The following is a 25,305-nucleotide window of genomic DNA, read 5'->3' as shown; positions in this document are numbered from 1 at the left end:
TTTTCTTACTTTTTACTCTTTTTTACTGTGTAAACAATACAATCTACAGATTCATTGATTTATATTTTGATTTCCCAAATTTCTGTTAAAGGTTCACCAACATTACTATTGAGAGCAAAATACATTAAACCATAATTAAATTTTATAGACTACTAAAACAACACTGTCCTGAAAGAAATAATACAAAGGTGATATGCTGCATATTTACAGTACCTTTCTCAAATTTAGAGGGAAATGTCCTCATAATCATAGATATGGTTATTAATTGGATACAAAAACTAAAATGAGCTTCAATTCAGCTGTGAATAATCTGACATTGTAAAAATATACCATTGTAATTCATTGTTATTTGTGATTTCATATTTTATGTGATCGGAATCTCTCATAATCAGCAAACAGTGTTAATGCTGCAGTTCGGAGGGCTCTGAATTTGTTCATAGCAACCACTGGATGTAACTCAGTAGACAATGTAATCATTTGACTGAAGCCCAAAAAGGGTAGGCAGGCAATACTATGCCTTCCACTCTATTTCACTGAATGTCTTTTGTTCTGTTACTTTACAAAGTAACTGCTTTAAAATACTAAAATAATAATTGTCTGCAATTGTGTAGCACTTTAAATCTCAGATGTTTCCAAACCAGTATAGGAGGGGACCTACTTCATCTAGCAGCATATCACCCTGCAACTAACAACCCACTGAAGCTCAGCAGGTGTGAGCCTGGCCAGTACCTCGATGGGAGACCTCCTGGGAAAGCTAAGGTTGTTAAGTGGGGCCAGTAGGGGGTGCTCACCCTGCGGTCTGTGTGAGTCCTAATGCCCCAGTATAGTGAGGGGGGCACTACCATCCTACAGATGAGAAGTAAAACCAAGGTCCTGACTCTCTGTGATCACTAAAAATCCCAGGGTGTTCCTTGAAAAGACTGGGGTGTTACCCTGGCATCCTGGCCAAATTTCCCCATCTCCTAATAATCCCCATCTATTAATTGGCCTCATCACTCTGTTCTCCTCCCCACTGTTAGCTGATAATAATAATTTATTATGGATGGTGGATGCTGCACATTGGTGGTGGTGGAGGGGAGTCCCCATTTCCTGTAAAGCACTTTGAGTGGAGTGTCCAAAAAAGAGCTATATAAGTGTAAGGAATTATTAAGAATTATCTACTGCTAAAGTGCTGCACCTAGCTAGATGATGTGACAGCTTATCAGGAAGAGAAGTGAGAACTTAAGGGGAAAATTTAAGAGAGACAGATTGTGGAATTTAGCCAGGACACTTGGGGTTGAAACCTCTGCTCCACAAACTGTCCCTGGGGAGTTTTAATAACCTCTTGCAGCACAATTTCTCCACTCACTGTACTGGGACATTCCTTTGGAAATTCTGGTCCAAAGGGAAGAGCATTATCTATTGTTTCAATGACACCACTTATACAAGCAACCCTTTTCTTTTGGGGTCTCCTGTCACAGTACTGACTAGGCCCAGATCAGCTTCTGAGATCAAGCTAAAAGGTGTAACACTGCTTTTTATAAACATATATTAGAGTGAAACATCAGTAGTTCATGCCTGAGGTAAATATGAGCTTAAATTTTCAAAATTATTAAAAACAGCAGCTCTTGGTTTCACTTTAATAATTAAAAAAGAAATGAATCACATACTATTGAAACAGGATATATATGACATCAAAAACAAACAAAAACTTACTGTATAAACCATGTTTCCTAAAAGCAGGTAGTCCGTAGTTTTTCCATTTCCAAACACGGTATCTACAAAGTGAATCAAAAATAAGCTTTATGCAGTTAATTTTTTGTGACCAAAAACTGATGGAAATAATTATTTTTAAGAAGAATATTTTGTCTATTGGAAAGACCTAAAACTCCTACAGTGTTGTAGATTTTATTTAAATAACTTCCAGTTCTCTAATTGGGGTGTATTATAACGTTTACGTACACAAAACGTCAAACACCAAAACTATGTGAAGATGCTCCAGCATTTTACTAAAATTAATTTTATAAAACCATTTGTCTATAATCTTTTGAACTGTGTTTTTCAAGAGCAAATAACATTATCCTGCTATATGCTTTGAAAATACTAAATCCAATTAAAAATTGATTTAATAAATGTTTAATATGAAAATTAGAATTAAATAAGACAATCAAAAGTTAGTTTTTCTGTTTTGTTTATAGAATTCTACATGTCTGTGTGTTCCATTAAACCCTCAGACTATTCAAGTTCATGACATCATTTTGCAAAATGTTTAATTGTTTGTATTGCACTATAAGCTTTGTTTTGGTAAACATAAACAATGTACATTTTAACATTCTTTTCAAACACATGAGCTGGGGGCAGTGATTTATTTAGATAAGGTGTTAGTTTTCTAGAATCATCAGTCTCTTGTTGCTTACCATGCTGGTAAGCTTTCAGTGGAAACCAAAAAAGAATAACTGAGTGGAAGAGGCCATTCAGACAATGAGCCCAGAAAACCTAGGGGAAAACAAAAATCCATGAGAACCATTGTAGATGAACCAACTCAGTGAACTCTGACCCAACTCTTTATTTGCGCTTAAGATTCACTAAGTGAGTTTTTGTCAATCCACCACAGTGAATTGTTTGTTTTTTTTACAGACAGGCACTTTGTCTCCCTTAGCCCAACTGGATGGGTATAAGGGGAACATTTTTGAAAATTGTAAATAAAATTTCAGAAGCCTGCAAACCAATAGCAAAAACAAATCAATTACAACAGCACATTAAAATTCTTATACAGTAAAGCTCCACTCGTATACAACGTGTAGCAAAAAGCAATACAAGAAATAACATACACAACTCACATGGTATGTCTTTAAGAAACCATTCAAAGTTTAATTTTAATTTATTAAAATAACTGATTTTATATTCATATTAAATCTCCAACACTATGTTTCTGAGATTAAGATTTTAAATCTCTTTTAAAACAGCAATCTGTGAAGTAAGATTTGTATGTAATACACACTGTAATCTCTTTTAAAAAAAAACATACAAATTACCTTCAACTTAATTTGTTAACTTTAATTTTAATTATATCTTAAATATGTAGAAATATGTATAGCACTGTTATTGCTTCATTTTATGCTGTGTATTTGTTTTTGTACTAAATATCTTAAAATACTTTTTCCCCATGTGTTATTTCAGTAAAATGTTTTTTGGTGGCCCTGAGGATGCAGTGCTATTAAGTTCAGAATGGCCTATCGTGCTTGGATAACTAGCTAACCTTTCTCCTTTGGTGATCATCTTCACTTCATTTGACAGAATCTACAGGCGGGCGTTGTGGGGGGGGCAGTGAGAAAGGACCATCTCAAACATTTCTTATTCCCTTCACTTTCTTTCACGCTTTTTATACATAGACTCCTTGGCATGACCTCATCACCTTTGTTCTCTTACCATAACAATCCCGGGTGACATCGGCAGCAGCCGGGAAGCTATTCTCACAATACCCTTCCATGCTGAGAACACAGACTACACCCTAATATTGCGTCTTCCCTGGGATCTTGTGTGATGAATTTAGGTACAATTAGAACTTTAACCTAGTTAGCCTAATCCACATGCAATCACATTACAGGATGTTAATCCCTTCTAAAGCTGCAACACGACACAGAAACAAACAAAATATCATTAGAAGAGTGAAGGAAAGATTTCTGAAATTTGAATTCTTGAAAGGCAGTCCTTTCAAAGCTGAACCTGTATAAAAATGCTAATAAAACCAAAAAATGCTCACAAACGCTGTGAGCAATAAATGCTCACAAACGCAAAAAAAGTTAAAGTTTTATCAATCCTGAGTTGGTTGCTTAGCACATTTGAAGAGTTTCATTCTAAGTTTTATTTTTGTAGTAAAATGTGAAAGTGAATGTAGTTGCAGATATATTTTTGTATGCCTCCTATGTTTTAAACTCAAAATGTTTTCATTCATGCTGACATGCTTTCACCTATACTAAGGAGTAAAATAGTTGAAAATTAAAATATAAAAGATAATAAATAATAAAATATCATTTGAAAATATAAAATAACTCACTGAGAATTTTTAAAATAAAATTGTGCTTAAGAGACACTAACATTATTACTTTTGTAGCATTATTTCACATTATATGTCTACATTCAAAGTACAGAGAATTTGTTGTGGTAATTGAATATTGAGAAAATTATAGTAGGACCTGCACAACTACTCAGAAGTGGCCTAGAAAAAGCAGTGCCCTTAGCTTTGGTGGTTCAAAGATTGGAATGTCAGGGATCTAAGCCAGCCTTATAGAGTAAACAGGCTCAATTTCTTGTTAAAACAAAATCAACATTTTTCACAGCTGCACATTAATGAATAATGGTGTTGTGCCCCACCCCCTACAAACTTTATGGTAGTTCTTATTGTTCTCTGACCCCCTTCTCCACAGGGGTCAGTAATCCATTTCCACATGACACTGGGAGAACATGAGTCTTGAAGACCACTAAACTACAGGGACAAATCATCCTTGGCAACAGCAGACAGCTTTATTAACAGCAGGGAAAAGCTAACAACCTCTCATCAAGACAAATTCTGCCTGCTTGATCACAGCTCTGAAATTTGCATTTGGACATAAGAATACCATGTGTCCATCATAAATTTCAGCATTATGCATACTCCTTCTTAATTAACTTTTAAGCTTTGGATATAGATACTATTAATCTGAATAAAGGAACATGTTAAATATGTTTTGATTACTATAGTAATATGTAAATTAAGCATGGGTAAAAAACACTTTTTTCACACAATATTACAGTTTTAAGTAGCATTGAGAATTATTTTTAAACGTAAATGCACTGATAATATTTTAGGGGAATGCAGCAGTTTGTAAAATACTGTTTCAGCATCCATATGTAGTCACCAAAACAAATATAATATTTCAAGGTCTGAGGTTTGCATTCCAGTGAAATTGTTCTGCTGAACGTACAATGACTGTGTATTATCTTTGGATCTCCACCAAAGGTAATAATAATAAGAGCAAGAATACACAGAAATCACCTTAGTATTGAAGCCCATTGCATTCTGAGAAGTCTTGTACAATTCGGGGTACTTGAGCATATTTTCTTTACGGCAAGACCTCTCAAATATTCCAAGAGTTAGGGGAGGGAGAGCAGTAAAAATCTGAAAAGAATAATATATATATAACTAGTAGTTCAGGTGGGTAGCTGCGTCAGCATGCGTAGGCTGCAAAGGAACAAGTAATAGGTTTATTCCATGCTGAAAAAAAGAAGAAAGAGAACACAACGTTTCGGCCGTGGAGCCTTCTTCAGGTGTGAGAGAGACAGGGCAGTAGGCAAAGGAAAAGTACCGGGAGAACAAAGGTTGGGAGGGAGGAGGAGTGAGAGGCGGGAGCAGGGGACAGAAAGAGAGGCCAATCAAGAGGTGTGAAGTCAGAATGGGTGCAGAGAGGTGTGAAATGAAACTTCCAATGAATGGAGAAAATTTAAAAGAACAGTTGTCTGTCGTTAAGAGAAGGGAGAATGTGTGATCCTAGCTGCAGAATAATTTTGGTTTCGGTGGTCTTTCTGATGTATGAGTTCGGAAAACCGTCTTTGAGAACACAGACGGAGAGATTAGAGTGGTCGTGGCCGTCAGAGGTGAAATGAGAAACAATGGGCTTGGAGAGATCTTTAATCTTCACAGCCCTGACGTGTTCTCTGAAGCGGTCTCCGAGTCTCCTTCCTGTTTCTCCAATGTAGATGGCTGGGCATTTACTGCAAGAGATACAGTAAATAAGGTTGCTGGAGGTACAAGATGCTGTCTGGGTGATCCGGAATTGTCCTGAGAGGGGCCTTGAATGAGTGTGGTGGTGGATGTGTACTTGCAGGTGATACAGCGAGCTCTGTTACAAGGGAAAGTGCCTGGTGTGGATGGTTGTTGAGGGCGGTCAAGGGAGCTGTGAACAAGGAGGTTAAGCAGATTAGGTGGTCGGCGATATGAGATGATAGGGCGATCAGGAGGGATCATCCTGTAGGATGGAAAAGTTGTGGTTAATGGTCCTGGGGATAGGAAGTGTGTTAGGGTGGTAAGGAAGCACCAAAGGAATGCGGTTGTTACGGCGGGAGTTCCTGATCGGGTTGATGGTCCGGGGGGTGTTTTTGGCTCAAGCAAGGGCCCTGTCAATCACACTGCTGGGGTATCCTCTGTTGATGAAAAAGGAGTACATTTCGAGGGCTTGGTTCTCGAAGTCGATGTCGTAGCTGTTATATATATATAACTATACATCAATGCGTATACAATTCCTCACCAGCATCAAGACAGAAACATATGCATGGCCACAGGAGAAAAAAGGGAGAAAAAAAAAGATTCTAAACACAAAGAAAACTCAGAAAAGAGGTCAGTTAAATTAAACTGATATTTACAAACTATTTCCCTCTATTGGCAGTAAATTAATTGTTATTGTGCTACTTATAAACAACAAAGACAAATGGTCATATTCTGATCAACATGTCTCATGAAAAGAACAACAATGTAAAGCCTCTTAGAGTATCATAGTAAACAGCTTTATTGGAACTGGAAAATAATCTTAAGGTGTTTCATGTTAGTTCACTTTTATTTACTATTTATGAGTTCACTTATGTTGAATTTAATTTTTCTTTGTTAAAACAAAGTATACCGTGTTGTGCTTGCAGTGCCAAATTAGGCATTTCTGTCCTCTAGCTGGTATTTTTGGTTGTAGTTGTATTAACAGTATACAACTGGTAACCACTATCAATGAGGAAAGAAAAGGAAACTCTAAAGGCAATATTCCAAGTTTCTTACTATTCAGCCCTAATCAAATCAAAGAATAATGAATACCAAGTTTACATGCTGTACAAGTCAATAGTGGCCATATCAGATAGGGATATTTCTGTTCTGACTGACAGGGCCTGCTCGTGCTATGCCCCAGAGCTCTAGAATTCTACCCCCATGGAGTGCTTTCAAATCCAGACTCAAAATCTGCTTTTTCAGAATGGCTTTAATTTAATTGGAAACTCTTGTTTTTAATTGTACTAACTCTATTATTATCTCTATTATCTTTTTAATTTTTGTCTCACTACTTTTAAAGGCACTATATAAAATACAGTTTCTTATTATAATATAAATGAATATTAACAGAAGTACAGTAACTTAATAATTTGTAACAAATACAGTCCTGTTAAACAGCACCATGCTAAACATTAAGCCAGCTTCAGTAAATGGACAGCAACATGCTATTCAAATAAATATTTCACAGGTGCCAGCAGGCTTAACGTAAGCTACACATTAAGCCATTTTAATGCTTTTATGTCAAATAACCAACACATAAGTCCTATAAAAGCATAAGCCTGCTAAAATTATTTTAATGCTCTACTATTCACATCACAATATTCCAATGGAAAGTTGTTTGCAGATGAAAATGCATACATTCCTAGCCTTACCATATTTTACTTAATCTAACTTTTATATCAGTTCTACGATCTGGCTCATGTTTGGTCTTAGTGGCAGTATCTCTATCAAGGTTGAATACATAAGACATTTAGTAATTTACAGTCTGTTTTTCCCTCTCAAAACAAATAGATTATGACTGAGATAAGTAATTGACATGGGCCAAATTCCCGTGTCAAATTTTCATAAGAGGAAGACAATAAAATGCTCAAATTCAGCTCCTTTTTCCTTTAGAATTTTTCTTCCTATAGTATTTGTATTACTCTAAAGCAGTATTTAAACTTACCACATTGTATAGTCCAATACACCACCTCTCAAAAAGAATTTGGCCTGAGAAACCATTTACAAAGGCAAACCAGATCTAAAATGAAAAAAGAAAATAACAATTTAGAAAAAACCCTTAGGAAAGTAAGGAAGAAACATAGAGCTTAGTTCTCAAACAATATGAAAACAATGGTGATAATGAGGCAGACAATTCTAAAGAGCTAACCTTTGTGTCTAGCTTGTACCAATTTTTCATCTGCATGATTATTTGTATTATCCTACATTTATGGATGGGTAATAATTACACAAAAAACATTAATACTATTTTTCTATTTTTATTTTTTTTTAACTATTGCATATCTAATTCTTTAAATTTTGGAAATTGGCCCTTAATCAAACCTCACCTAAGGCCGTGTCCCAGTATGCAGTTCCTCAGGGTTCCCACCAACAAAATTCTAAAACATTTCCATGACTTTTCCATAACTTCTAACCAAATTTCCATGACTATATGTCTGCACTTTCATGAATAAGTTGGCCTTACAACTTTTACAACAATTTCTGAGATTTAGAGCAGTGGTATTTAATTAATTCCTTGGGCCTTTGTCTTGCACATTTTTCCTCTAGCCCAACTTTTGCAATCCTGATTCAACTGAGGGTTTGGTGATTTGATGATTAGTTCTTTCAGGTGTGCAATAGGAAAAATACGTAGGCCAGTTCAATACCACTGAGCATAAATGTGAACTAGAACTTACAGAATGACAAATATATCTGAGTGTAAGGTCACCCTTATGAATTATTTAATAGGAAATTTGTACAAAAAACAACAATCAAAACTAAAAATAAACATATTTACAGTTGCTATAGGTTTATCAGATACAAAACTTTCATTTGAAATATATTCTTGCATGGCATTACTTTTTACTTTTTTGTTTACATCACGCAAAAGGTCTGACTGCAACAAGTCAAAAACTTTCCAATTCACGTCGGGCCCATCCATGGATAACTGGACAAGAGTTTTAAGTCCAACCTCTGTGAGCGTGTTGTGCATCTTCTCCATATTGTCACAAGCAGTTGCATGCCCCATAAACTCATCAAAGTATCATCAAAATGCAGGGCACATCCTGCTTGTCGTGACACTTCTCTGACAAGCAGCAATTTAAAATAGGGAGCAATTCCGAAAGTGGTGAAATATGCAAATTTTGTTTAGCCACAAGAACATTTAGCTACGATTTCGCTGTCACGGAACATTGTTTTAAACAGCTGCCCAATGTTGGCACATGATTTGTACGAATAATATGAATCAATTACTTTCAGCGCCCACAAAACTTTAGCAGAAAGTACATAATTGCTAGACACTGATATCTGTGTTTGTAGCTACAGTTGAGATGAAAAAGGAGCCGATTCCAATTGTTTCTCTTGCAGCCTTCTCATTGTTGATGCATTTTTAACCCTTTGTATGACTTGCTAGCGCAGCTTCACCCATATTCTTCACATCAAAATTTTTCCCTTATAATTTACATCTTGCACGTCCTGGGTCTTCATCTTTTTGGATCCACAGCTTGTATTTTTCATCTGCTAACCAGAAGTCACTGAAAACATATTTACTTGGCATTTTGACATGGGCACTAGGCTAGCTTATGGCTCACTGTAAAATCCCTACGAGAGGGTCTGACGTGACATTCTAATGTGTCATTCTAATGTGTCACATTAGACACATTAGCAACGGCAATGCCGCAGCCTCTTTTTAAAAGTTTGCTAACTAATGAACAAAATTACATGATAGAGCCATTATAATTTTGGATCAATTAAAAACAAATCCATGACTTTTCCAAAACTTAATGGATATTTTATCATTTTTCAAAACTTTTCCATAAGTTTTCCAGGATTTACATCCCTGGTTCCTACTCAGATCTGCAAGGGCTTATTTTTTCCCATTTCTAAATTTGTGTTTATAAAGAGTACTCAAAATGTGCTTTTTTGGCCCTTCTCTGAACTCTGCATCAGACCAGACTTTGCTGAAGGGAATAACCCCCAAATTCCTTGCAGAGTGGTGAGGTTTCATTTTCTAACTTATCAATGTGAAGAGAAGTTGCCAAGGAGAATAAAACATTGATGTGTTAGTAAAATTGATATTTTATGTAAAAACAATTTCATTTGGCTACTTTAGATTGATATTGTATGTATTCTAGGTAGAAAGTTTTGACATAAAGCTTCTATTTCGTCACCCCATTTTGACTGATAAATATTTGTTTGCTTGTGGCGTATTTTGTACGTGGAAGGACAAAGTATTTAATATTACAAAGCTTTGAGGTATTGCAAAGTTTACCTTATTTAAGCACTTGCTCCTCGTCACAAAAGTGCAGACTTGGAGAAGGGTTTAGTGTGACATTTGGGACATGGCCTTACTCACCAGTAAAATGTTTTATCAAGTATGGTTTGAATTTCGTTGCAAACTTCCACACAATTAAAAACTCTTTTTAGCTTTACAGGCAAAAAAGTAGACTTTAAATGACAAAAGATTATACCTTTTTATAATATTTTCAATTTAATGATTTAAAATTTACAGCAATTAGAAAACATTATTTAGGTATGAAGAATGAGTATTGATGCATACAGAGCTTTACAAAAGTACTCAGACCTTTCCTATGGTTTCCCATTATGTGAAATTATAAAATGATACACACACATTTTTTAAATTCAATCTTATTCAAAACCTGAATGCATTGTAAGGGTAAGTAAAAAGGCATGTTACGAAGGCAAGCAAGTCTTTAGGTATCAAGTTTCAAGTCATTTTGGGTCTATCAGCTTTGCGTACTGACTTCTACTCTCTCAGATTGTTGGGGGGATTGCTTATGGACAGCAGTGTTCAAGTCGTTCTACAGATTCTTAACAGATTTCAATTAAGGACCTTGACTGAGCCACTCTAGGGTCTTATTCATAAGCCACTTCACTGTAGCTTTTCCCCCGTGCTTTGGATCATTGTTCTGCTAAATGGTTTTGTCACAGTTTTAAGTCTTTAGCAGACAGAACAGGATATGCTCCAGTATTTTGCTGTACTTTGTTCTGTCCATTTTTTTTCAGTCCAAACATATTTTTCAGTCCTGATAAGAAGCATCCCCATGGCATGTTACTGCTCCCACCATACTATAGGGATTGTGTTGACTGGGTGATGCCGCTGTGTTGGTTTTGCACTCAGTGTAATACTTTGAAATTACACCAGTTTTACATTGTATAACCACATAACCTTTTGCATATGTTAGTAGTATCACTTAAATGTTTTATTGTAAACTATATGTGGGATCTGAGATGGTTTGCCATGTATGGTTCGGCATGCAGGCCAGCTTTGTGGAGTGACCTTAATATTGCTAACTCATGAACATTTTCTACCATCTCTGCTATTGAACTCTGTAGCTCTTTCACATGACCTCACAGTTGGCATTTCCCAGTCTTTGACTGAAATGCACTACCTCAAGAGGTAAAAACGGAGAGGTGTTTTTATTCTGAAATCAGCAGAAATTGTGTGGCTTCTTAAAGTCAAGTTGTTCGCAAATTAATTTGGGTTTGCCAAAGAAAATAAATAGTTAAGAAACTGTGACTTTTCTATTTTTCTTTAATAGTAATTACCTGTTTATATCTTACTGGTTTTTGCTTTGAATTTCTGAAGCAAGTTTATATTTAACAGATTTTAATTGTTCCTTCAAAGTGTCATGACTGCAAGCTAAAGCATCAAAGGGTCTGAATACTTTTAAATGAAGATAGACTTACTGTATATATATAAATACAGTTACAGGTATAAAGACAAATAATCACATGGCATCCAAAATGTTTATATTAAAACTGTGGTCCAAAAAGCAGCAATCAAATCAGATTTTTGTTACTTAAATAATTTCATCATACTCTTTAAATATAATAAGTCAAATGCAGACATTGTATATACAGTACGTAAAAACATTTTAATGGAGATAAGGTATTATACACATTTATGTGTTCACTACTTGTATATAAAAATAAAAAAATATAAATGTTTGGAAATGTACATCATCTCTTCATCTTTTTAAACAAAGGAGGAATGTGGAAAGTGGTATCCTAATTGATTAAATTTGTGTATATGAAAAAGTCAGAAATATTTCAATTTTAGGCATACAACAATTAAACAATGGATTGTTATTATTCATTGAATGCTAATAGTTTGTTTTTAAAAATGGTTTGGAATACAGTATACCTAACAAAAATATTTTAGTAGTTTATAATATTATAGTAGTGTTAAAGAAAAAATCAAGAGAAAATATGCTGAACATGAATAGTCAGATTGAAAAAAAAAACTATTCCTACCTTCAAAAAATCTATTTCCTCATTTTAAAATGACAAATAAAATGTATTGCCCTTTAGATTTTTCTTTTAAAAGCACAGCTCAGATCTTCTGACCTTCATATACAGTGCAGTGAAAAAGTATTAGCCCCCTTCCGGATTTCCTCTATTATGGCATATTTGTCACACTGGATGTTTTCAGATCTTTAGACAAAATCTAGTATTAGATAAAGGGAACCTCAGTGAACAAATAACACTTTTTAATTATTATTTCATTTAATTAATAAAGTTATTCAACACCCATATCCCCTGTATGAAAAAGTAATTGCCCCCTTAATTACTGGTTGCACCGCCTTTAGCTGCAATAACTGCAACCTGTCACGCCCTCTGCGGCCAGAGGGCGCTCCCACTCTGTCCTGTCCCTAGTTTTCTGCTTGCTGTCCTTCCGGTCCCTCTCTTTCCCTCGGGCTATATATTTCCGGGTCTTGCACTCCGCCCTCGCTCAGCATTGACATTCGGATGTCCTGAAACCCGCCTAACCACCCAGGTCGCCCCACGTCCGCTGCCTGAGGGCATTGGTTTCTACCTGACTCCTGAACTGCTGAGCCCGGGCCTTTTTCCTGTTCTGCTGCTACGCATATGGGTCTTTTTCCGCGCTCCTGCTCTCCACGGTTAGTCCCTTTGGACGTCCCTGACAAACCAAATGCTTCCTATAATTATTTCACATCGCTGTGGAGGCATTTTAGTCCTCTCTTCCTCACAAAACTGCTTTAATTCAGAAACACTGGTAGGTCTTCAAGCATGAACTGCTCATTTCAGGTCCTGCCACAGCATCTCTATTGGGTTTAAGTCTGGACTTTGACTAGGCCACTCAAAAACTTTCACTTTGCTTGTTTTCAGCCATTCTGATGTGGACTTGCTTTTGTGTTTTGGATCATTGTCTTGCTGCATGACCCAACTACGCTTCAGCTTCAGCTTCAGCTCACGGACGGATGACCGGACATTCTCCTTAAGAATTTTCTGATAGAGCAGAATTTATTGTTCCTTCAATTCTGCCAAGTTGTCCATGCAGCAAAGTATCCCCACACCATCACACTACTACCACCATGTTTGACTGTTGGTCTGATGTTCTTACTGTGGAATGCTGTGTTTTCTTTCCGCCAGACATAATGGGACCCATGTCATCCATAAAGTCCACTTTTGTCTCATCTGTCCATAGAACATTCTCTCAAAAGGCTTGGGGATCATCCAGGTGCTTCTTGGTAAATAAGAGACAAGAATGTACAGTATGTACCTTAGTCGAGGTAAGAGAAGCCTGCAGTTCTCTGGATATTTTTTAGGCTCCTTTGTGACTTCTTGATTGATTTTACGCTGCGCCTTTGGAGAAATGTTGGCAGGCTGGCCACTCCTGGGAAGATTCACTACTGCTCCAAGTGTTCTCCATTTGGAGATTATGGCTCTCACTGTGGTTCGGTGGAGTCCCAGAGCCTTAGAAATGGCTTTGTAACCCTTTCCACACTGATATATATCAACAACTTTTTTCTGATCTCTTCAGGAATTTATTTTGATCGTGGCATAATGTGGTTGTTGAATCTTTGTGCTGGCAACTGGACTCTGATGGTAAGGGTCAAATTAAGTAAAGGTTTATATTGAGCAGGGCTGTATGTATTCAATTAGCTGACTCTAAATTATCCCTTAAATTGGGTTGATTTAACTATGTGGGCAATTACGTTTTCACACAGTGCCAGTTGGTGTTGGATAACTTTCATTAAATAAATAAATTAAGTAACAACAATTTGTTATTTGTTCACTCGGGTTCCCTTTATCTAATATTAGATTTTGGTTGAAGACCTGAAAACATTCAGCGTAAAACATTTCCAATAATAGAGGAAATTAGTAAGGGAGCAAATACTTTTTCATGGCACTGTATATATTGTATATACAAAACATTGTTAAGCAGCATTAAATGTCTAAATGTTTGCAAGCTTCAACCTATACTTCACAGAATCCTTAGTCAACTGCTGCTGGCTGAATGGGGCTGTCTACATTTGGTGGACACTGTCTAGTGAGTGAAAGGAGTAAAAGACATTAAAAGACTTTCTCATAGGACATACATTTCTGTTTATCTTTGAAAGGATTAAAACAGCTATATATCAATTAGTCATCTTTCCTTTTTATCCTTATCCTGAATATAATTTAAATGTGTTCAGTACCAAGAATTATCCAGTATAATGAAAGTGCACCCTAAGTTTTTTGACAAGGTCAAGATTGGTGCTTCACCAGAGTCAGATCCTTAACACAAAGTGCTGCTTTGGATAAAAGTATTTAAAACACGTGTTATGTAGTATGTCTTTCTAATGCACCTTTCTAATTCATCATGGCAGTGAGGGTAGACCTATTGTTATGGCGAGCTGCCAAAAGGTATTTCAGGACCCTGTGCGTTGATCTCAGAACGTTAGGCGTTAAATTCAAATTGCTAGGCAAAGACGTAGTCGATATGCAGGCAAAAAATCCAAGAAGCCAAGGGTTCAGAATTAGGAAGGCAATGAGAATAACAGGCAAGGTAGGAGCTCCAAAGAAGAAACCAATACCGAGTGCTGACTGATACTAAATCAGGGTTTATAAGGATTGGAGACTAGGATGAGTTTAGTGAAGGACAGCTGAGACTGACTCAGTGCGGCAGTGCTTTGTGGAATTAGCCAGTGCTGGGGACTGATTAGAGCGTTTTCTGGTGTCATGTTTCTCATTGCTGGTAGTGGGAGCTATGCTAGTTGAAGATTAGAAGAAAGTTTCAGTGGACTGAAACATGTATTATACTCTATGAGTCTACTTAAGATCGAATACCCTAGCCATCAAATAAGAGAACATTATCTTTTCTTAATATATTTAAACTTGGAGTAGCGAATGTACTGTATGAAGCTACAGTACAAAACATTTTTCATCTTTATGTACTATATCATCAAGCAGCACCAAAAGACATTATACAATTAAAAAACAACCTTTTAAAATGCAGCTTAACCACAGTACATAACCATTTTAAATATAAAGAATGTTTGCTAAATTAGTTTATCAATTAAAAATAAAAAAACCCTAATGACATTATTAAGTTGCCCTTATCTGATGCTTTTCCTTGTTGTAAGAAGCAACATGACAGGATGGAAAACTCAATTCAAGCTCTGTGTTGCCGTGGCTTTGCAAGCCTCAATGCTTCATTTAACCTCATTATGAAGGCGTGAATCGTTACAAATTCTTCACTGACAATACATACCCTGCCAGGCCCCAGTCAAGCAGCCTATCCTTTGCAAACCAGCCTCTTTTTATCCTGTGAGCAAATGCATGAAAATGTTTGAAAAACAAATGTCTGAATTGCAGGAGGAAAGTGGAATTGGTGTAACAGAATTTATCATACCTCAGCTGTTTTTTGTCATTTTGTATATTTAGTAAAGGAGAACATTCTTTGTTTTCTGCTCTCTCATTTGTCTGACTTTTTATGTCCATGAAATTAAAACAGTGCCAACAAATAAATACAAAATTTGGAAGTAGCATATAGGATTTCTCTGTATCATTTTGCAGGAAAGAGTAGTTTTTGTATGTTTCAACAGAAGGAAAAATGAGATTTCAAGGCACCATTTAATTTTTCAGTATCTTTATTATTTGGGAGTTGTAGATGTTAACCCCTCTGCACAATGTGAAAGGATGAAGAATGAAGGAATATATAAAAATTAAGTGGCTTCATTTTTTATGCAGGCAAAGGTGTGGTTACATGAGAAAAGTGCTTGCCTCTTACCATAGCTCTGCATATTTATCAGCTTATGAAAAATTAATCATTTCTCTGCTCCCACGCCTGATCAGCAACTGAACCAAAACAGGGAGCCAAAGATTTACATTTGTCCTTGTTATAGGCAGACCTTTGTCCCTTTATCTTGTATAAAATGCAAATGCCATCAAATGCTTCAATCAAAAAACAGAGAAGGAAAATACTACAATGATCACGAAGCCTTTGCAATGCCCTCACCGGCACCAGTTGGCTATTTTAGCCTTTCTTTTCCTTTTTCTTGTGATTATTAAAGCCCTTGTGTAATTAGCTCATAAATGCCACTTGTCAATCACAACAATGTGCTGGGTGAGCTTGCAGGTTTCCTAGGTCTGCATCTTAAACCAGTAAACTGGACAAGACACTTAATATATTGTACAAGACTAGTCAAGCTTTTTTTAAGTGTTTCTATATGTACAGCATTATGGGACTGAAAAGTATTACGAATGTTTAGGTAAAAAAGTTTATTACTGTGGTAAGTGCGTTCAATAGCTTAATTAATATTTACAGGTCAGTTTGATGTCATTACAGCCTCTTCGTACACTTTAAATAATGTCAAGACATGATCTTAAGGGTTTGTCTGTATACTGTATACTGTACACGATCTTATAGGGTTTGTATATGCCATATACTGTACAGTGCTTGCAAAAGTATTCAAACTCTTCTGATGATGTCCCATTTTTATGTATACACATTTTTTAAAGTTAAGATTTTTAATCAAAATTTCAGTGCTCAAATTGAACACTGCTATGGGTGAAACAAGTTCAATGTCAGTAAGAACTGCAAAGAAAAATCCATCTATCCATCCATTTTCTTCCAATTCAGTGTAATTGCAAGCAATAGACACAAGGCACTCAGGATGACAGTCCATCTAAGGGCACACACAGACACAAACACATACATACACACTTACACAGTGTCACAGTCGTCACCCCCCCCCCCTTTAGAGGGCGCTCCGACCTTTTATTATTAGTTTCATTATTACATGCACTTGTCTCCTGTTTAACCCATCACTATATAAGTTACGTGCCTCCTAGCTCTGCGCTCAGTATTGGAAGATGGATGCCCGGAGGCCTGCCCACCAACAGGACCAGGAGAGACCCGACAGCATAGGCTTCATCACGGCGTACTGGCTATCTGGGTCCGGGGCTCGGAGCGCCTGGCCTCATCATCGTGTTTTTATCTTCCCTGTTCCTGTTCTGGTTCTGACCCGGTTCCTGTTTTTAACTGTTTGTCTTGGATTGATCTCCTGGCTACCTAGACTTTGGACTGCGCTCTGTTTTTCCCTTTTGGGCTCCCACTGGACTTGTTTGCCTGTGCTCCCCCATTCACCTGGATCACCGTCGGCACCACCCCCTGTCTGTCCTCCCATCCATTCCTCTCTGTGTTTTTCCCTATTGTCCTTCTCCACTCTCTTCCGGATTATACCATCTGCATAGGGTCCTACATACGCACTACACAGGAGTCAGGACCGGCTCCTGTGAAACACAGAAGCCAATTAGCCTACTGTTATATTTTTGAACTGGAAATGAAGTTTTGTGGGAGGAAACTGGAGCTCCCAGTGGAAACACAAGGAAACTTGGGGAGAACATACAAACTCCACACAGATCTCCCCAGGTCCAGAATTGAGCAATTAGGTCCCAGTGTCCCAGTGCTGTGAGGCAGCAATACTAAACACTACACCACAATGTTGTCCGTAAAGAAAAATCAAAAACTATTATTTGTTTCAAAACTAAAATATGTGAAAATTTGTAATTTGAATCTTTGCTTAAAAATTACTACCTCACCGAGGGACCTTATAGACACAGGTATATTTATTCTGAAATCATATGAACAACTGTTATTGCACCCAAACAATTAAACTAATTGTATGACTTTTAACTTTGTGTTCCTCAACGAATTTAGATTTACCAGAGTACTGTGAAGGGTGAGAATGCTTATGCAATCAACATACTTTATTTTTAATTTTTCTTTGTAAACTTCGTACTCATAAAAATATGAAAAATATAACACATTTTTAACTAACAAATTGGTTTCAGAATTTGAGTTTTGATTATTAAGTATTGATTTGAATTTTTTTAATGAAGAAAATGGAAAGAGACTGAATACTTTTGCAAGGCATTGTATAATTTATAAACAGACTAGAAGTGACATTTATTGAGATCCCTTTATTGCAGAAATACTCCAAAAGATAAACAGCATACCTATGACCTATTTCATTTTATTAATTTTATCACATTAAAATGCAACTGTAGTTATGCTTTTCAATGCCTTTAATTTTAGGTTGTTCTTCCTGTTTTGAAATTGCTTATGAAAAATAATATTAACTATGACTTACCAGGATAAAGTATCTAATGGAAAATTACCTTCTGCATTGTGCTGACTGAATTGCAACCAGAAATACCTATTAAAACAATCCTATTAGTAAAAAAGTTGCCACTTTTAATATTCCCCAGAGGCTGCAAATGTCTTGAATGTCATGGCCTGCAATATGGGTACTAGATACATTACAAGCAAAGGAAAAATGCCTAATATCTTCTGTCTGCTTCTACAGGGAAATTGATTTAAAAAAGTAACAAAGGATCAATAGAACAAAGGATTGATATATCTTTGTATTCCACTGTCTTTGGAACACCATCACCTTACAGCTCACTGTAGTCCACAAGAAAAATAGAACCCACTGTTGTATAAACCAAGTGTACACATACTTGCCTAAAGCTATAAAGAAAAGAAAACAAAAAAAGGCTTTCTCTTTGGGTAGTTACAGTATTAAACATTAGAGAATACAGAAGGAAATGCAGAAGCATACAATTTTAATTAAGTGAAGCATGTTTTGTTTTTTATAAATGAACCTCATATACAGTAAGCAATGTGCATATTATGTGCCAGAAACTACAGATGCTTCAATTGATTGTCAAATGTAAACAAACTACTGTTTTAGAAATCAATATAAAGTCCAGCAGCTTCTTCTTAAGAGAATACAAAAATCCAGTCCATCAACCTACAGTAACTCTTTTCATATTATCCTTACGGACAAATTATATACTGTATTTATATATATCCTTCACTGTATTAAGGATCTGAACTGCCATATGCATGACTTATTTCTGCAATCATACAGACAAAACTGAGACTATGATCTTCCTCCCCATATATCTTGTCTTTCAAAAGCTCAAAAAGCAGCTCTTAATCTCACTTGCAAAGACTGATGCAAATATGGTAACAACGATAATGAACAGGTTACTCAACCTCTGAAAGCTTTATAGAGATAGTGTTTGTGTATCAAAAGACCTAAACAACCTTAAATTGTAATTTCTTATTACATGGTTGAGTTATGCTGCTACTCAGATAATACAGAGAGGGGCTGTCATAAAGTATAAACTGAAGTTTTGATGGCTCAAATGACAAAATATCACTGGTGGTTAAACCCAAGCAATCAGGCATTAATAATCTCCTACTTTCTGCTTTGCAGTACAGCTGCTGAAGAAAGTAAACATCAGAAGATAATAAAGGCAGTATCTAAATTATGAAATGAATGAATCTGGACAGAAAGGAATTTTGCTAAAGTTCAGAAGTCAAGTAGAAAAACATACAAAGATTAGGAAGGTCATATTTCGTACACTGATACATGACTTGATTGTCAGAAATGACATTGATATACCTCTTGTTACTCTGTATTTCTGTTGAATGGAAATGGCATCTGGCAACTCTTTCAGTACTTTGAGAGACATGTTTAGAGCTTGAAGCTCACTTGTCCTAAACTGAAGCCTACAGACAGATCAAGAAAATGATCAGTTCTGAATTACAGTACCCTCCAGTTTTATTCATATCTCCAATGGAATGAAAACAAAAAGAGTTATAAATTGCATGTTGTGTATTGCTTCAAAAATCTAAAAGATGTATTATCATGATGAAAATTACAAGATCATGATGAACCCCAATTAATATCAGAATGCAATCTCTTTTCTAAGCACACCTAATAATGAATAATGCTGTCACAAAAGACCTTATACTTTAAGAATTTTATACATTCAGTATAAATATTTGTAATCTATACAAGACCATTTATGTAATTAATCAGCGCATCTATTTCCAAATTAAGATCCATTAAAATACTAAACAAAAAAACAAAACTCCTAGCATCGTTGTTATGTGTAAATGTTTTTTTTTGTTTCCATATTTTCTTCTTATTATTGTACCACAAAAATTGTTTCATTTTATCTTACTGTCACACTTTCATTAACGAAGCTCATAAGGTTGAAGATACGATTTTCTGAAAAGCCTTCAACATGATTTTTTCCTTTCAGCAATATAGACAACAGAGCATACTATATAAACAAAAAATGAGAGTCAGTGAATTGCCTTACCTCAATTATGTACAAGACAATATTTTTGTAAAAACAGTAGAGAATGCATTTGGCCACTCTATTATAGTTCCACGCACCATGAACAAGCAGGAGGTTCTTCAAATACTTGAACTGAAAAAGACAGAAGAAAAATATTACAGAATATAACTTAATAGTGAATGAAGTACAATACATGTCTAATGCTATCTGACCTTTAAGCTGATAAAACAAGTTTATTAACAAGTGAAGGGCTGAAACATCTGTAGAACACTGAAAGGAACAACAGGAACCATGAGGTTTTAGAACAATCCTGAGATTTTTTAAGTGTGTTTTGTAAGTAATTTAACGTTTAGGTTAATGTAATTATCTTTCTTTTCAGTGAAACATAAGACTGTTCTTCAGTGTTATAAATAAAATATGGTGCCTTGAAAAAGTTATCTGACCGTTTGCTCATTTTTCACATTTTGTTACTTTAGAACTTGCATTCACAACACTTTGAAGAAGCAATTAATGTACAAAAGAAAAAAAATAGATACTTAATATGACAGAAAAATGAAAAAGTCATATTTGCAAAAGTACCCAAATCCATTGCTGTAAAAACCTGAATTAATCTAGATGCAGAAAATAATCTTAATGAGTCACAAATTTAGTTGAGTGACCTCTGTCTAAGTGCAATAATGGTCATTCTCATGGTTTCAGAATAAAAACACCTGTTTTTGTAAGGTTTCTTACTCAGGTAGTGAAGATTCAACAACGAAGACCAAGGAACTTTCAAAACAACTCAGAATGTTGCATAAATGTGCAGATCAACAGATGTGTATAAAAACATTTCAGAGACTTAATGGGTTAATTGGCTTCATTACTCTGCTCTCCTCCCCACTGATAGCTGATGTGTGGTGAGCGTTCTGGCGCACTATGGCTGCCATCGCATCATCCAGGTGGATGCTGCACATTGGTGGTGGTGGAGGGGAGTCCCCATTACCTGTAAAGCGCTTTGAGTGGAGTGCCCAGAAAAGTGCTATATAAGTGTAAGCAATTATTGTATTATTATTAATTGCAGCGAACTTTCCGAGTTAGTATGCAGCTGTGTACTAAGTTGCGGTTTAGTTAGTATGGTACTTTCTGGAGATCATCTCCAGCTCCGAGTTCAATTGCAGTGAAAAAACGTGAGGAACAACGTTGGAGTTCAGCTGAACTTGTGCTTAAACTGGTTCCCAGGGCTCGGTGTTGTTGTTGTACTAATTAGCCCAAACTGTTGGGGATTGTGCATCAGAACATTTTAATTTGATTAGTGGGTTAATACGTAGGCCACGTTAATATACAATTATTACTTTGTGTGTTTCTTGTTTATATTTAAACTAAATTTCCTGACAAATTAATGTTAATTTTTAACTTGAGAACTGCATTTAGGCTACAATTTAACAGATGAGGGTATGTAGTTATTGATGAGATACTCAATTGCTATTACTCATGAAACAAACGAGAACCACAGCTGCGCGTTTTGGAACAGAATGCTACTGTATTATTTTAATACAGCTTTAATTTCCTTTGTTTAACGAGACACTCCAGACGAACAAGTGAACACATCGCTATTGTTTAATTGTTACAAAAGACACCAACTAATGACCAGTAAAGTTTTATTTTTAACAGAACTGTAAATTAAACTTATAAAATTACTTAAAGAAACGTTTATTGTTCCTCTGACCTTCTAAGCATTTTTATTTTTAAAGGTAATACTGTACATTTCTTGTGTGCCTTTTGCTTACTTAAGTTCTCTTTTGAGAACTTTCATTTTCTCTTGAAATAATGTTTTCTCTCTCTCCTCCTGTCAGTAGGAGCTTACATTTTAAATTAAGTTCTTTTCTAGTCAGTTCCAACATCTTCCATTGAAATGGGGGAAGAGCTCGCTGGGGTGTTGCTCTGCTAAATCGTGTTGGCTGATCATCTCCGTCTACCTGGTTATTGGGATCTTCTGCACTACTCTCCTCCACATCAGCACTCTCTACTCCACTACACCGGCTTACATGAGTGTCCAGGCCAGAGGGACTTCGCTGTTCGAGTCAGTCTCGTCTTGTGGCTGCAGAGAATGTCCTTTCTGTTGGGATGTTATATCTGAAATGTGTCCTATGTTCGAGACAATCGATGTCTCATGAAGGGACAGTGTTCCAAATAACTATCATAAATAATCACTTTCAAGTTGACGATTTTTTTCTTTAACGTATGCTTGAATTTGCCTACAGATATTACTCTCTGTGCCATCCATTTACTCATTATCCCTGCTTTCCTCTGATAACCACAATAAAATATTTAACAAATCTATTCAGTTGACTCCCAGATTTTAAAGAACACATTAAAGGTTCACACTCCATTTATATAACTATTTTCTTAAGTTCTGTTCTTTTCACTCCCTAGGATATCTTAAAATTCACAGCTAGTAATAATTTAGACTAAATTATTAGTAAATTACACTTTTCTTTAATACACATGTATTAATAAACTTCATTATAAATAAATGTGGTATGAGTGTAAAGCAATTTGAGTTAAATATTGCAATACTTTTCAAAGCGACAGATGCATAAATTCAGTACGTAGTGATGATATTATTTCCACTACATTCGGAAGCCTTCTAATGCGATCTAGCGTTACGCCAAGTACGGTACTAAGTAGCTTAAACCATATGAAGAGGTGGTTTAAGTTAATTGCTACTTTAGTCACCTCTAGAGGGCAGCAGCTGTTACTTTGTGTACGTTGCAATTGAGAACAGGTTTAGTACGGTGCTGTGGACTAAGCACAGCGGCAAAGTTCATTGCAATTGGTCTTAAGGGGGAGCAAAAGTTTAAACTGCAGCTGTGTACTAAGCACGGGTTGAACTCCTGTTAGTACTCTACTTTCAATTTGTTGCAATTGACCCAATATCTTTATATTAAGACCTAATACCTTAATATCTCTTTGAATGTGGTGAGGTTGGTCAACAAGAAGTGTAAGGCACCCAGGCACTGTCTAGAACAGGCTATTTTTTTAAACTGAGTAGCTGCACAAGAAAACGGTAAATGGTTAGGGATACAACTGTGAAGCCAACAATGACTTTAATGACTTTCAGTGGCTGAGATAGCAGAAAATGTCAACAATATCCCAGTTACTCCACTTTAGGGGACGTGTATGGAACTAACAAAAACATCTCCAATCCCAAATTAAGTCTGCAAAAAAATACTGCAAAGTGATACTGCAGAAGACTTGAAACAGGCTGTCCACAAGCAATACCCAAACAACCTGAGAGAGCTTGACCAAATCTGCCAAGAAAAATGGGTAAAAATTGCACCAGGGTGGTGTGCAAAGATGATAGAGCCAAAAGGTCTTGTGACTTGGTGCCAAAGGTGAACCAAAGGTATTTCTAACAAATATTGAGTTCACAGGTCTGAATATGCATGCAATTAACAAACTTCAGGATTTCAGTTTAGTTTTTGTTGATATTAAGAGTGACTTATTTTACCCTTAGAAGTTTTCAGTTTGAACATTTAGGTTTTAATACAGGCCCAACACTTTAACCTGTAGATAATGTGGTTTCTAAAACATAAATATTACTATGAAAACTGTATTCCAAACTTTGATATCAAATTGCCTTAGTTGTCATTAACCTCCTCTAAAATTTAAATTTGCACAATTTGCATCTTTAGGCAGAAGAATCTCAAGTTGGGAAGTCTAAATATGTTCAGGCTTTAAAATGATGAGAATCAAGCAAAAAAGTCTGATTTCTGTGGTGGATGATTTAAATTGCCTTCATTAGTCATTAAGGTGAGGTTAAAATTATAGTCCTAATTGAAATTGTGCTTTTCGTGCATTATCCTTGGTTTGATCTAGAATATAAAATGATAATGTGTATTTGAAGTGTCAATGTGTAAATTTGTGTGGAGATTAAACACTTCTTTGTTACATGGACACATTCGAAATTGGTAAAACCTCACATAGTTGCGTTTTAGACATAAGAAAAATTCTTTTTCTGGTTGAGCTGGATTGGAACGATCCATATCCATATTGTGATATCATGTGGGGTGTGTTCAGTGTAGAGAGGGAGCTCTTGATTGAGAACACCTCGCTGCTCTGTAACCACAGCTGAGAACAGTGAATGTTAATAAACCTCAGTTGTGGGAATGGTTTAAGAGCACTCCAAATACTTCCCTGAGAGAGAGAGAGATCAAGCAGGACCTCAATTCTGTATTAGCTGCAGAAGAGACCAGACGCAGGAGATCAGGTCTCGCATATGCAGATATTCTGTAGCAGGACAGCAAAGGGTGTGAGGTGCTGCTGATGCAGGTGATGGAGATTATTGATTAGTGAGGAACATAAATATACGAGTTTTAAAGAAATACCACCCTGCTAGGTTGTGAAGGCAGGGCTGTCTGAGGGTCTCTGTATGAGATCTTATTGTGTTAATGTGAGTAATAGTGTTGACTTGGTGTGGACTGGGCCAGAATGTGAGGGGCAGTAGAGGGACCCTCCCCCTGGTAATACGTTGTATCGTGGGAGAAGTTAGGATCTGTCGGGTTTCAAACTTCTGGCAGTAGGTAGGTAGGCACCACCTATGCAGCCAGTGTGAGAGAATCTGGGCATCAGAAGAAAAGGTCTGTCTGACTACTGGCCTCTGGCGATGAGTTGTCCAGAGCGCAGGGGTGTACTGGAGGAACCTTCCACTCTTCAAATGCATGTCATGGAGTTGTTAGATGCTCCAAATGTACAGCTGTATGCAAAAGTTTGGACACCACTAGCCAAATTACGTTTTGTTGACTTTCTAAGTGAAAAGAAGTTAACACAACCTAAACTTGACATATTTCTGCAAATTTTAATGTACAGTTACTACTTATTTGCTGAATTTAACAGATTGAAAAAAATAAAACAGTAAATGTGGCATGTGCAAACGTTTGGGCACCCTATGAGTCAGTACTTAGTAACACCCCCTTTGGCAGAACTCACAGCCTCAAACGTTTCTTGTAGCCAGCTAACAGCCTTTCTATTCTTGCTTTAGGAATGTTTTCGCACTCATTATTGCAGAACGCTTCTAGTTCAGAAATATTCTTAGGTCGTATTGCATGCAATGCATGTTTGAGATCTACACACAGATTTTCAATAATATTCACGTCTGGGGACTGAAGGCC

The 25,305-nt window shown here is 36.3% G+C and overlaps 1 protein-coding gene across 3 annotated transcripts in view; it reads right to left on the bottom strand.

Annotated features, from left to right (window-relative positions):
- The window catches only part of atp8a1 (ATPase phospholipid transporting 8A1), a 372,853-nt gene that overhangs the window by 30,806 nt on the left and 316,742 nt on the right, over positions 1 to 25,305 (bottom strand). For all 3 annotated transcript variants that reach the window (XM_088910036.1, XM_088910046.1, XM_088910027.1), the window contains 5 exons: positions 20,177 to 20,287; positions 7,710 to 7,784; positions 5,015 to 5,137; positions 2,397 to 2,475; positions 1,696 to 1,757 (listed from right to left, as the gene is read on the bottom strand). In XM_088910036.1, coding sequence (XP_088766162.1) covers positions 1,696 to 1,757; positions 2,397 to 2,475; positions 5,015 to 5,137; positions 7,710 to 7,784; positions 20,177 to 20,287 — 450 coding nt within the window. The remainder of the gene's footprint in view (positions 1 to 1,695; positions 1,758 to 2,396; positions 2,476 to 5,014; positions 5,138 to 7,709; positions 7,785 to 20,176; positions 20,288 to 25,305) is intronic.

Source organism: Atractosteus spatula, chromosome 1 (genome assembly GCF_055471065.1).
Source record: "Atractosteus spatula isolate fAtrSpa1 chromosome 1, fAtrSpa1.hap1, whole genome shotgun sequence".
NCBI lineage: Eukaryota > Metazoa > Chordata > Actinopteri > Semionotiformes > Lepisosteidae > Atractosteus > Atractosteus spatula.
This window is presented reverse-complemented; position numbering and strand designations above follow the sequence as displayed.